Below are 13612 nucleotides of genomic sequence, written 5' to 3' on the forward strand. Positions count from 1 at the left end.
CAAACCTTGATTTGAATCCTGGCTCTACCATTTTACTTTGGCAAGTCATTTAACCTCTCTGTTTCCTCAGTAGTAAAATGGAGATAGTATTACTTCCTTGTGGGCTCTTGTGAAAATTAAATGAATTAATACATGTCAAACACAGAATAGTGTCTAGCTTGAGAGAACTAGAACTTAACCACAAACAGGTGTGGTGGGTCTAATTTTCATAATTTGGCCGTTCCACATACTGTTTAACTACTCGGGTTTATCATTTTAAAATTTAGTCATTTTTTCTTAATGAAATACATTATTTTTATTAATAATGCTCAGCTTCTCACTTAAATGAAAATGCATGTAAGTCAAATTTTCAATGAAAAGTTCTGAAACTAGTTGTAAAGACCTAGCCTTTGCTAGAGATTTTATCCTATTTTATGCTTCACTTAAGCTTATAAAATTTGGTTTTACTCAGATAAAATGAAATATCCAATGTGATAGACAGTATTTGCAGACCTAAACCTGTTCCATTGCATTACATTTAAATGGCTCTTCTTTCACTAAAGAATGGGTTTATGTGTGCTTTATATGATCATAGAAATAACAATATAGTATTTAGCGATTTTAAGTCTGTCTGGAACAGATAAAAAGTTTTCTTTAAGTGTACTTGTGAAATTATTGAAATTTTTTAAAGTGGAAGATCATTTACTGTCTTGGAATTTTGTCTTAGAAAACTATTGTTTTCTAATTGTGTGTTTTGGATTTTCTTCCATTAAAAGACCTATGCATGCATCACCCTGAAATTTTCTGGTTTGAATTAAGTATTCATAGAGTTTATTTTATTGTGTTAATCTCTACTAATTTAAATATTTACCTTCAAGATGCATGGCTTCCCAAATAGTATTAAGGTTTCTTTTCATTTTAAGCTTCACAATAAGGATTAATAAATCTCTTACCGATAAGATTTGGTAGTTTGGTTTGCAGTCTCTTGAGTATTGGTAACTTTTGCTCTGAAATTGCTGTTTTAGTCATTTAAAATTAGCATAAAGGCATTTTTACTTATGTAGTTGATTTATCTTTAATATTAAACTCCAGAAATCCTATTTTATTTGGTGGCAGTTCCCCCAGAATATTTTTTCTGAAATGTTTTATTAGTTAAATTAACATTCAGTAATTAAAGCCCATAATCTTCCCTTTGTCTTTTTTACCTGTATTTTCTTTACCTTTTTATACTAATGATTTAGTGGTTTGTTAAGCAGATTTAGTATGCTGTGGAGATAATATACAGCTACAGGTAATATACAGGTATGTATATATTGAGTTCTTTTTCTTTTTAAAACAGATGAGCTTTGATCCAAACCTTCTCCACAACAATGGACACAATGGGTACCCCAATGGTACTTCAGCAGCACTGCGTGAAACTGGGGTTATTGAAAAACTTCTAACCTCTTATGGATTTATTCAGTGTTCAGAACGTCAAGCTAGACTTTTCTTCCACTGTTCACAGTATAATGGCAACCTGCAGGACTTAAAAGTAGGAGGTAATCTGTCAGTTCTCCCTTTTGAAAAGGATATAGTAAGAAATTTCTCTTAGCAACTTGTTCTGGAAGTGTTATAGTTTTGGTCTTTTAGCTGTACCAGTTATTGAAATAGTCTGTATAAACTAGCAGAATCCTAGTTTCTATTGTGGTGGTGTCTCTTTGAGAGATGAAGGACTAATAGACTAAAAGTTGTCTTAGAGAATTTTTATAATAGATGCTTGGGAAATGTAAGTGTTATTTCCCCCTAATGATGACTGTTTACTTACTATATATTTGATTTTAAGTCAATGAAAATACTGTACTTTTATATGTAAGTTATTATTCTACCATGTTCTATTTTTAGTACCTGGAAAAAAAAAAAAACTTAGAATGTCACCACTTGGACTTTATGTAAATTCATCTTGGTTGACACCGTAAAAAACATTTTCACACATGAAAATGTTTCGCTTATTAAAGGACTGAAGTTACAAGTTCCCAGTGTGTTTTTAAATTGTTTTTGAGAAAGCAATCCGAATAATCGCTAACATGAGTGCTTACTATGTACCAAATACTCTTAAGTGCGATAGGAGTATCATTTTGTTTAATCCTCACAGCAACCCTGTTGGTTAGGAAATATTCTCATTTTACAGATGTGAGGAAACTGAGGTACAGAGAGGTTAAAAAACTTGCCAAAGGTCATGATTGTTACATCATTTGCAGTATTTGTAAAATGCCGTAAAAACTAAAATAAAGACATGGCAATATTAATCTAAAGCAGTTCTCAAACATTAGCATCTATTAGAATTACCTGGAAGGCCTGGTAAAATACACATTGCTTTACCCTCTCCCACAGTTTCTCTTTGATCTGATCTTGAATGGGGCCCAAGAGCTTGCATCTCTACTAAGCTGCCAGATAATGCAGGAACCACACTTTGAAAACCAGTGGTCTAAGGCAACTCAAATGTTACCTTAAATTTGGCTTAGAGGTGAGATAACATTTTGCCAAAATTAGTCCCAAAAACATACATGCTCTTTATTTTAGATGATGTTGAATTTGAAGTATCATCTGACCGGCGGACTGGGAAACCCATTGCTATTAAACTGGTGAAGATAAAACCAGAAATCCTCCCTGAAGAACGAATGAATGGACAAGTTAGTGACTTTAATGCTTTATGTTTTCTTAGGGCCCTGCATTTGCATATCTTTCACATTAGTAAAGGAAGATTCTCCCCATCACCTCAGTTTGCACGCAAGAGAGCTATAGTATATAAAAATTACTATTTTAAAATTCTATCAGAAGCACTGGCATTTCTTGACCGGAGATACAAATATGGTCAAGATTCAATCTGGGTTTTTACATATAACCCTAAATCTATGCTTACAGTGAATTTATGTACTGTAAGTTTGAAACTTGGCAGCATGACATCCTCTTGTGGATCATATTAAAATGCATCCCTGTGTATAGTATAGAGGATATTAAAATTCAGTTTATATTGCACAGTGCTGCTCCTGAAATGATTAGCAATGGAAATTTTTTTTTTTTTGACTGGTAGGTTGTGTGCGCTGTTCCTCACAACTTAGAGAGTAAATCTCCAGCTGCCCCGGGTCAGAGTCCAACAGGGAGTGTATGCTACGAACGTAATGGGGTAAACTTGTGTATTTTTCTTAAACCTTTGCCTGATCCACCATGTGATCTATAAGCGTACTTTAAAATTCAGAATAGAAAACGTAAGCTGCAGTTGGTAAAATCAGTTTTAAATTTGGTTTCTAAAAGGCTTCTAGTGCAGCTTAATAAAAACTTTTAAAAAAAAAAAAATCCTTAGGACTTCAAGCGTCTTAGCTTGCCCAAGTGTGACCTTAGTTAGAATATTAAGGTAAAATGCTCCTTTCAATCACTTTTTTCGTGGGGCGGGGTGGCCTTTTTTTCTTTTTTCCTTCTGGTTCCTTTTAAGCACTAACTCCAGCTTTTTTGTTTGGAATGCCTTATATAAAAACGTTTTTTGAAGTGTAACTACAGTCTCTGGGCAAATGCTTCCACATGTGTAAGCTTTTTGAAGTTGGATTGCTGCTCAGCTGTGGGCTCGCAGAAGTCATCAGCACCATGGAGGGGAACTGTGTGTTTATATGTATAAAACAACTTACTTGTCATAAAGCATTTAATTTTAAGAAATTTGGCTTAAAATGCCAGTATAAGAGCTATTTAAGTAAGTAAGTCACAGTAAACAGTAACTATGCATCCTGCCAATGTAGTAATAATAACTTATTAATTCACAGGAAGTGTTTTATCTGACTTACACCCCTGAAGATGTTGAAGGGAATGTTCAGCTGGAAACCGGAGATAAAATAAACTTTGTAATTGATAACAATAAACAGTAAGTTCTTTTTTACATTTTCCCAACTAAGTGATTCTTTTTGATATTTTTGCATTAAGACATTTGAAGCAAGTTAAAAATCTAACTTGTAAATTTAGATAATTTCCATGATATTGTACACTTTTCATTCATCAGCTAAGCATTTGCGGGTCTATTCTGTAACAGGCACTGTGCCGGGTGTCAGAAATAAGATAAAACATGGTCACAGCTTTCTAGGAGCTGTTGTAGAGATCAGTGAAGGTTTTGCAGAAGCAACAGTGCTTAAGATTAGTTTTAAAGGATGCGTGTGAAATCACTAGGGAAATGAGAAAAAAGCATTCTAGGTAGAAGAAGTATCATGGCATGTTTAGGGAAACGAACAAAAGTTTGAGTTCACTGAACTGACCAAATCTTAGGAAGATGAAGTTTGAACTTTATCCTGTGGTCATAGAAATCTTTGAAGGATTTAAAACAGGGAAGTAATGATCAGTTTAAATCTCTGTAAGGTGATAGAGATGGAAGACATGAGGAGAGGAGGGATGACCTAAACTGGAAGATATGATACAAATGTTTATGTGAAAGATAGGGTACTGTTACAGATTGGCCAGGAGTGGTGGGGTAGAGAAGTCAGGTCACATTGAGAAGATAAAATCATCAAGCTTAATAATTGGGTAGAGTTGTATATTGGAATTAAGGGAATCCCAGAAGCTGTTTTTCTGGCTTGGGCTACTGGGTGGATGATGGTACCATTAACTCCACTAAGGATATGTGGGAAAAGTATTAGGGGTGGGAAAAGAATTCTAAACTTAGTTTGGCATTCAGAGTTTGACGTATCTATAGGTATAGCTGGGTGGAGATACTGAGTATGCAGTTCGTTGCATATAGGTCTGAGACTTAGAAGCTAGTGATGGACAGGACCATAAATAATCAAGGAACGCATAGTTAAGAAAGACAGGGGAGAGTTTTATTTTGGGTTGGGAGAGACTGGAGAGATGCAAGTATAGGGAGAAGTTAAAAATAGGAAGCTGGAAAGAGTGTTACGGATCAACAGCATAAGAAAGGAAAAGTTTCAAGAGCATGTGCAGATTGATCAGCCTTGACTGTTACCTTTTATAAAGCTAGAGGGAATCAGATCGAGGTGTTCTTAAATTATCCTTGAGAAAGGATAGCTAACATGAGTGCTATTAGTTATGTTATTAGTTCTGATCTGAAGGCCTTAATTTAATCTGAAGTAAAAAACTAGGGGATAGGGCTTGAGTTTGAGGGGGAAGCCACTGTGAAGGGCCTTTAACTTTTATTAAGTTTTTATATGTGCCAAACACTTGTACTTTGTATTTGGTTACTAATCCTCAGAAGAGCCCTATCTGATAAGTTTCCTCATCTGTAAAATGAGGTATAAATTCTCACAGAGTAACTTGCCTAAAGTCATACAACTTTTAAATAGCAGACATTTAAATCCCAGTCTGGCTCTTTTTCTCTGCAATAAGTTGCAAAGGCACGTAGGATTTTTTTCAGTGTCTTTGATAATATGCTAAATTTTTTAATTAGAAAGCACTGTTCCACATACAGCAGTTAGGTTACCATCTGTCCATTTAGAACTAAGGAAAATAATTGGTCTGTAGATCTTCTCTTAAAACAACTACAATAACAACAGTGTTGCATCTTGCACAGTTTTATGCTACCCTTAAAACAAAATTGAATACATTACTGTTGCTCAAAGATGGAGACAATATAGCAACATGTGGTACCTCTAATTGATTTAAATTCTTCAGTGGAGGTGAATATTTTTGAAAAGCATACTAGATTTTACCTACAATCACTGTATTTACTCAACTGTCTTTTATGGCTCTTTAATCAGTAATAATTGGTGGGATAGCTGCTTAAGTCAGTACTCATTGCTAACAGGGACAGTCTCGTACTCATCTCTGTATCCCCAGTACCTTAATTTGCAGCACGTAATAGCTACTCAAATGTTTGTTTAATGAATGACCTCTCTAAAACTTTAGCATTCCTCACCTTTGGTTGCATTCAGTTTGTTTCATTTGGACTAGACAAGCAGAGTAGAGCATCCTCTACCCAAGTACAAGTTTGTAAAAACAAATATTTCAACAGTCCAAGAGAAAACATGATGTATATATGTATGCCCAACTTAGAAGGCTGGGCCGGTTGAGTCCTATGAAGAGGATCAAGTGTCATAAACCTTATGTTTCCTCTTCATGATGACGTAGAATTCTTGAAGCCCAAGAAAACTAGTTTGTTTTTTTCCTAGTCTCATATCTAACCAAGCTGATGCATTTTCTCACCCCTCTGATTTCCCCCCTCACCCCAAATCCCTCTATTCCTTTCTAGTACTGGTGCTGTAAGTGCTCGTAATATTATGCTGTTGAAAAAGAAGCAGGCTCGCTGTCAGGGAGTAGTTTGTGCCATGAAGGTAAGCGTCATCAAATTTGAGACACTTGAGTTTACTCTTTGACAAACTCTTATGGTTCAAATGCAAGCATTTTGTTTTTCTTTGCCTTCTCCTTTAAAATTATTTCACTGTTTCAGTGCTAGCCTTAGAAGTAATCTCTTAAAATTTCTTAGTTGCTGATTGGTTATGTTCTTTAAAATTGGCAGTTTAGTTGATAATATTAGGCTTTACCTAATTATCACTTCCACTGCAGCATAAGTTTTTTTAAAAGGTTTTTATGGATTGTAAGTTGTAATCATAAGTACATACACTGAATGGTTCGTCATGTTTCCCCCATCCCTTTTTTTTTTCCCTCCCGCTTCAGGAGGCGTTCGGCTTTATTGAAAGAGGTGATATTGTAAAAGAGATATTCTTTCACTATAGTGAATTTAAGGGTGACCTAGAAACCTTACAGCCTGGAGATGATGTGGAGTTTACAATTAAGGACAGAAATGTAAGACAGTTGGCTAACTTGATCTTTGGTTTTTTAAGCAGTAGTAAATTACATTTTTAGGAAACACTTAAAGTTATGTGACTTTACCCCCTTCTGATTTAGGGTAAAGAAGTTGCAACAGATGTCAGACTATTGCCTCAAGGAACAGTCATTTTTGAAGATATCAGCATTGAACATTTTGAAGGAACTGTAACCAAAGTTATCCCAAAAGTACCCAGTAAAAACCAGGTAAATAGTCTTTTTGAGGAAAATTCTCTTCCCTCATCAGTAATAAAATAATATGGTGTGGTATGGAGAAGTTTTATTCCATTTGATTAGTGTAATTGTGTGATAGTGGAACAGTTAAATACTTTTTTATGTGTATAATTAAACTAAATGAGAAACCACTGATTAATATAGCCTTTTTTTTTTTTTTTTTTTAAACTGACAAGGAGAGAAGGCAAAAGAAGAAAAATGCTGATTAAATTGGGGGAAAAATATCTTGATTGATTTGGACTGCAGTTTGGGTGTGCACTTTTACCCCCACCCCCATTTATTCCTGGGTGGGGAGGTAAGGAGACAAGTAGTGTCATTGCTGAGGAAATGTGAAACATAAAAGACAGAAATTCTTTTCCTTGAATAAAACCTTCTGTTGTTGTCAGAGTAGAGTTTTAACTGCAATGGTTCCACAGAACCGGAAGCATTCAAATTGGACTATATCGTCAACAGCTTTTTTCCCTTCAGGGAACTGTCTGTTATAAATAACATGGGTTTGCTATGCTGTTCTTGTTTGACTTAGAACTAGGAAGGATGAGAAATCTCCAACTAAAACCGCTTTTCCTTCTCACCAGAATGACCCGTTGCCAGGACGTATCAAAGTTGATTTTGTGATTCCTAAAGAACTTCCCTTTGGAGACAAAGATACAAAATCCAAGGTGACCCTTCTGGAAGGTGACCATGTTAGGTTTAATATTTCAACAGACCGACGTGACAAATTAGAACGAGCAACCAATATAGAAGTTTTATCAAATACGTTTCAGTTCACTAATGAAGCCAGAGAAATGGTAAGTGCTGGATGTTACTGGATATGTATTTAATATGGGGGCAATATTGTATTCAAGTTTGTAATGCTAAATTGAAATTTCAGATAGGTCTGGGTATGATTTCTGTCTCTGCCAGGTATCTTGCAAATAGACAGTGAAAAAGTTTTCAGAATGGAAATCAGGACAGGAAGATTTCTAAGACCTGAGAGACAGGAAATTGATGTCCATCATGGTAGAAAGTAGATTTTCCCACCAAAGTGTTCCATAAGATGTTTAGTAAACACTAGATTAAACAAGGTTAAAAATTCTTTTTAATGGGTATGTGTCCAACCAGGGCATATAAAATAATTGTTACCCAAACATTTTTTCAAACTCAATTTTCATGAACTAACCCTCCCATCCATAGTCTACATTTAGTTCTGTTTGTTATCTTAACATACACAGTATATCTCAATGGAACTGGATACAGTCAATGAAATTTTAACTTTTTTGAGTTTTTTTAGCCTTTGCCTTTAGAGAAAAGATCTTATTTGATATTTGCAATGTATTTTTAGTTTTGAAAGTATGATTTTAAAAATAAACATTAAGCTTCTCAGGCAGTCTTATCTTACAGTATGGAATGCAATTTTGAATAGATTGACTACCATCAGGACTTAACAATGGTTAAGTGTCAGAATATTGTTTTAGGCCAATTCAGAACTGGATATAGAACAGCCATCTCTGCAAAAGGTAAATGTGTAATATGTAAGTCATTGGTAGGTTGATAATTTGTTCAGTGTTTCAGTGAACATCTGTCCCTACCATGTGCCAAGCACTCTGGATACAGTGCCAACACAGAGCTGATAATTTAGTAAGGAGGGAAAAAAGGATGGGGAAGAGGTTTCCCATGTTTATTTTTCAGACCTAAACTCACTTAAATTTTTGAGGTAGAGAGTAGAGAGTTGCCTTTTGTTGTAGACTTCTGAAATGTTGATTTGTAGGTTTTTGAAATTTCCAGAAGTTACATTGTCATAAGGCTTTGGCTTTACAGCCTGACTTAGAATCCTTGCCCAGCCACTTATGAGCTGTGTACTTTGGACATACTGTTTAATCTCTCAGCCTTAATGTCCTTATCTTGTAAAACAGGGATAAATATCAAGTTTTCAGAATTGAGAGTTAAGTGAAATACAGTGAAACCTGTGTGAACCAGAATTTGACAGGACTGCCTTGCTTTTCTGGGTCTCACAAGTTTTCTGCCTTTGACAGCGTGTAGTTTTAACCACTTTTCTGTTGTTCTCTATTAGTGGAAATACATGTTTTCCTTCTCTGACAGGTTTCCACCTTACAGGGGTTCTGCTTTTGCAGGTTTTACTGTAAATTGTGTGCACCTGTTTACATTCAAATATGGTGGTAATACGCAAAGGGGATAGCATATGGAGAGTCTCAGAAAGTTGTTTAACAGATAAATTTATTGAAAGCAGTGAGTTCATATTTAAGTGAAAGAAAAAAATGAAAATGTGGATACAGTGTTTGGTTTATTAATAGAAGAAATTCCAAATGAATTTAGCTTGTATGGTGCTTCCAAACTTGAATGTTTTACTTGACAAGTTTCACACCCAGTGAAAATATTAATTTGGGTTTCAGGGTGTGATTGCTGCCATGAGAGATGGTTTTGGTTTCATCAAGTGTGTGGATCGTGACGCTCGTATGTTCTTCCACTTCAGTGAAATTTTGGATGGGAACCAGCTCCATATTGCAGATGAAGTAGAGTTTACTGTAGTTCCTGTGAGTAGTTTTTGAGAAAAGTATGGGCTTTTTTCTTTTCCCCGATGCTTCCTTTTTCAATTTAAAGTTATTTTCGTTTATCATTTGTAGGATATGCTCTCTGCCCAAAGAAATCATGCTATTAGGATTAAAAAACTTCCCAAGGGCACGGTTTCGTTTCATTCTCATTCAGATCATCGTTTTCTGGGCACTGTAGAAAAAGAAGCCACTTTTTCCAATCCCAAAACCACTAGCCCAAATAAAGGCAAAGAGAAGGTAAGTTTACGTGATCAAAATGATTGTCTTACTCTGCTTAACAGCAACCACTGCCATGTCATAATGCAGTATGGTCATTTTCAGAATTCCGTTATTAGTGAATTTAATTTAAAACACAATTTCTTAACCACAGCATTATTGACATTTTGGGCTGTATAATTCTTTGCTGTAGGACATTGTGCTGTGCATTGTAGGATGTTTAGCAGCATCCCACTAGATAACAGTTATCAACTCCCTCCTGTTCGCCGGTTGTGACAACCAGAAGTGTCTCCAGACATTGTTAAGTGTCGCTTGTTGTTAAATGTCCCTCGAGGAACAAAATTACCCCCAATTGAGAACCACTCATTTAAGATGATAGTGCCTGTCTTCCAAACAGTTTAAAATGTTAAAAATTAGGTAGGCTCAGTTCACACATGAACTCCATTTACTGAAAAATCCAGTGGCTAGGAAATACAAAGATATCTAAAATCGCTTCTTTCAGGTAAGCAGATTGAGAGTTGTGTAGAATGTAAAATGTTGCAGTAAAGGGTCAATGAGCATGTTCTGGCAAAAACTAATTCTGAGTGCAGGATCTGGGATGGTTTCACTAAAGCACTGACATTTAATAGGTGGAGATAAGTGAAGGAAGAACATTTTTTACACAGTAGTGGTACAGATGAGAAAAATTTATTCTTTTGAAAGCAATGAGTTAAGTAGTTTGATAGGAACATGGAATTTCCCTTTTTTGTAGGGTAAGGTAGAGGAAATAGGGATGGAAAATCAGGGTGCAGCTAGATTGGGAGGGTGTTGATTGCTGCTTTAAAGAATTTAGACCTTTACTGTGGGTAGAGAAAAAGATTTGTATTGGAAGGTAAACATCAGGTATGTGTTTCAGGAAGATAATGGCAGTAGTATAAAGGTTAAGGCTGAATGAAGGTGGAGAAGAGAAAGACAAAAGGTGAAGAGGCTTGATAGGAAATTAATAGTTGACGAGTTCTTGAACCTAGGGGCAGAGAATGGATATAGACAAGAAAAGGTACATGAGAGACGCACTGGAAAGTAATGTACAAGAGAGAGCAGGAGTAGCATCTCTGCTACCACTTACATCTCTGAACCTCAGTTTTTAAACTTAAAAAAGGATTTTCGCCGATTGTGCTTAGTTGTGTGGAATTGTGTTTAATAGACGCTCACAGTGCCTAGCCCATACTAGGAATTTAACAAGTGGCAGGTGATACTATTAATGACGGTAATAAAGAGAAAGTTCAGCAGGGCTTATTTAATGGCTTTTAACTCCTGGAATGCCCTTCTTCCCAAATGTTTCTGGCAGAAGTGAGATTTTGCTTCCCTTTATTGTTTGTCGTTTTCTTCTTGGGCCAACACTGTATGCTAGTATATACTCCTGTCATTGTGCTTATTATAATGTATTACACCTAATCTGTTTATGAATTTATCTCCCCTAGTTGTCCGGGCTGCATGGGGGCTGTGAGTTTTTTTAATCTGTATTTAATATAGTTGGTGTATTGTCAGATATTGGCTGGATATTGAGGATTGGGGATGAAGAAGATTGAGAGCAAAAATAAATGCTGAGATTTTCAGTTTGGTTGACTTGCAAAAGAATTGTTGCCGTTGGGGTAGTACCTTAATTCAGTGGCGTGATTGCTCTTCAACCAGACTCAAATCCTCAGGATCATCTTGTACCAGGTGTGTGACCTTGGTCATGTTATTTAATCTTTAAGATGTTTTCTCTTGTTTATAAAATGAGATTAGGAATACTGTGTTTTTACACAGATAATGCATGCCTTCTATATTTGTTTACCAATCTTAAGCCACCGCTGTGGCAATTTTTTTACATGCTATAAAAGAAGTTAGCATAGCGCACTTAACAAAAATACCTCTCAGGGACAGGGTGCAGGTGATAAACTTCAAAGGCGCATGTTATTTGTGAAAAAATACAGTAACTATAGGGATAGTTATAACATTAAGTTGGATAACATAAAGTACCTAACATAATGCCTAGCACATAGTAAATGCTCAATAAATATTTGTTATATAGTGGTTATATTCACCAAAGAGGATATACAAAAGGCCAACAAGCACATGAAAAGATGTTGATTATTAGTCATTAGGGAAGTGCAAGTCAAACCACAATGAGATATCACTTCATACCCACTAGGAGGCTGTGATTTTAAAAAGAGAAAACAACAGGTGTTGTTGAGAATATGGACAATTTAAAACCCGCATCCATTGCTGGTAGGATTGTAAAAGGGTACAGCCACAGTAGAAAACAATTTGACAGTTCCTCTGAAAGTTAAACATATGATTACCACATGATCCAGCAGTTCCACTCCTAGGTATATATCCAAAAGAGTTGAAAGCAGAAACAGATACTTGTACACCCCTTTTCATTGCAGCACTGTGCACAGTATCCAAAAGGTGGAAACAGTGTAAATGCTCATCAACAGATGAATGGATTAAAAAAAGAAAAATGTGGTACATACATACAATGGAATATTAGCCAGCCATCAGGCAAATGAAGTCCTGATACATGCTACAACATGGATGAACCTTGAAAACATAGTGCTGAATGAAATAAGTTAAGGCACGAAAGGACAAATATGACATGATTCCACTTACATAAAATATCTAGAATAGGCAAGCGTATAGGGACCTAACTGTATTAGTGGTTACCAGGAGCGTACAGGAGCAAGGGGCAAAAGGGGACTCACGGCTTAGGGGACACTGAGCTTCTGTTAATGGCGATGGTATAATTTGGGAATGGAAAAGGATGATGGCTGAACAACATGATAAACTTAATTCCTGTCACTGAACTGTACATGTGAAGATTGTTAGAGAGTCATATGTTTTGTTACATACGTATTTACCACAATAAAATTTTTTTTAAATAAAACATAGTGGTTATATAGTGGTAGAAAGGTTGAAATCAATTGTCTTTTAGTATGTAATAGTTGATAATGAGATCTGGAGCTTCAGAAAGAAGTCAGAACTAGATTAGGGTCGTGGACATTGTACCCATAGAAATGCTGGCTAAAACCATAAAAAGAGTATAATTTATGTAGATGATGTACAATGTCATTGCTTACTGAAATTTTACTAACAAGTTTCTTAGGGTTCTAAGGAGTTAAACTTTCATATGATCTTCCATATACTATCTCATAACTCACCCATTTAATCATATTAAGTGCTTAGAACAGTGCTAGATGCTATACCAAATTAAGTTCTCATACATTAGTAAATAGTTGACATTAATTATGTACAAAACATTGTTGAAGTGCCATGGGAGATTCCAAATAGGGAATACAAAAACTTCTTACAGAATTTCATATCCGAAATACTCAGTTTGATTTCTGATTAGCTATGAGGAGTATAAGGAGCCCTGATGACCTACCAGTTTTAAGTGCTTGGCTGCTAACTGAAGTTTGGCAGTTTCAACCCCAACTGCTCCACTGGAGAAAGATAACAGCGGTTCTGCTTCCTGTAGAGATTGTAGCCTTGGAAATCCTATGGGGCAGTTCTGCTCTGTCCTGTAGGGTCGCTGTGAGTCAGGATCAACTCGACAGCACGTAAGAACAGCGTGAGGAATATGGAATTGACGTGTCTTAAATTTTCAGTAGGCTTTCCCCCTTCAACAACCAGTAGGCTCTTAAAACTAAAAAACCCAATACAGCAGATTGTGTTGCACTACGTTAAGATAAGGCTACTTTTTATTCATACGGAAAAAAATCTGCCTTGTTTGAGAATCCTGGAGTAGGAACTTTCTATAGCTGTGCCAATTCTTTGGCTCAAGGATCTGTGAAAAACTGTAGTTGTTCTTTTTTTTTTTT

At 35.8% G+C, this 13612-nt stretch overlaps 1 protein-coding gene across 8 annotated transcripts in view; it reads left to right on the forward strand.

Annotated features, from left to right (window-relative positions):
* The window catches only part of CSDE1 (cold shock domain containing E1), a 41162-nt gene that overhangs the window by 17902 nt on the left and 9648 nt on the right, over positions 1 to 13612 (forward strand). For 4 of the 8 annotated variants that reach the window (XM_004380370.1, XM_023734892.1, XM_023734893.1 and 1 more), the window contains 10 exons: positions 1319 to 1517; positions 2539 to 2648; positions 3050 to 3142; positions 3771 to 3868; positions 6197 to 6278; positions 6622 to 6750; positions 6853 to 6978; positions 7581 to 7793; positions 9396 to 9536; positions 9627 to 9791. In XM_004380370.1, coding sequence (XP_004380427.1) covers positions 1319 to 1517; positions 2539 to 2648; positions 3050 to 3142; positions 3771 to 3868; positions 6197 to 6278; positions 6622 to 6750; positions 6853 to 6978; positions 7581 to 7793; positions 9396 to 9536; positions 9627 to 9791 — 1356 coding nt within the window. The remainder of the gene's footprint in view (positions 1 to 1318; positions 1518 to 2538; positions 2649 to 3049; positions 3143 to 3770; positions 3869 to 6196; positions 6279 to 6621; positions 6751 to 6852; positions 6979 to 7580; positions 7794 to 9395; positions 9537 to 9626; positions 9792 to 13612) is intronic. The other 4 variants (XM_004380371.1, XM_023734897.1, XM_023734894.1 and 1 more) reach the window with 3 other exon arrangements.

This window comes from Trichechus manatus, unplaced genomic scaffold (assembly GCF_000243295.1).
Source record: "Trichechus manatus latirostris isolate Lorelei unplaced genomic scaffold, TriManLat1.0 scaffold00073, whole genome shotgun sequence".
Taxonomy (NCBI): domain Eukaryota; kingdom Metazoa; phylum Chordata; class Mammalia; order Sirenia; family Trichechidae; genus Trichechus; species Trichechus manatus.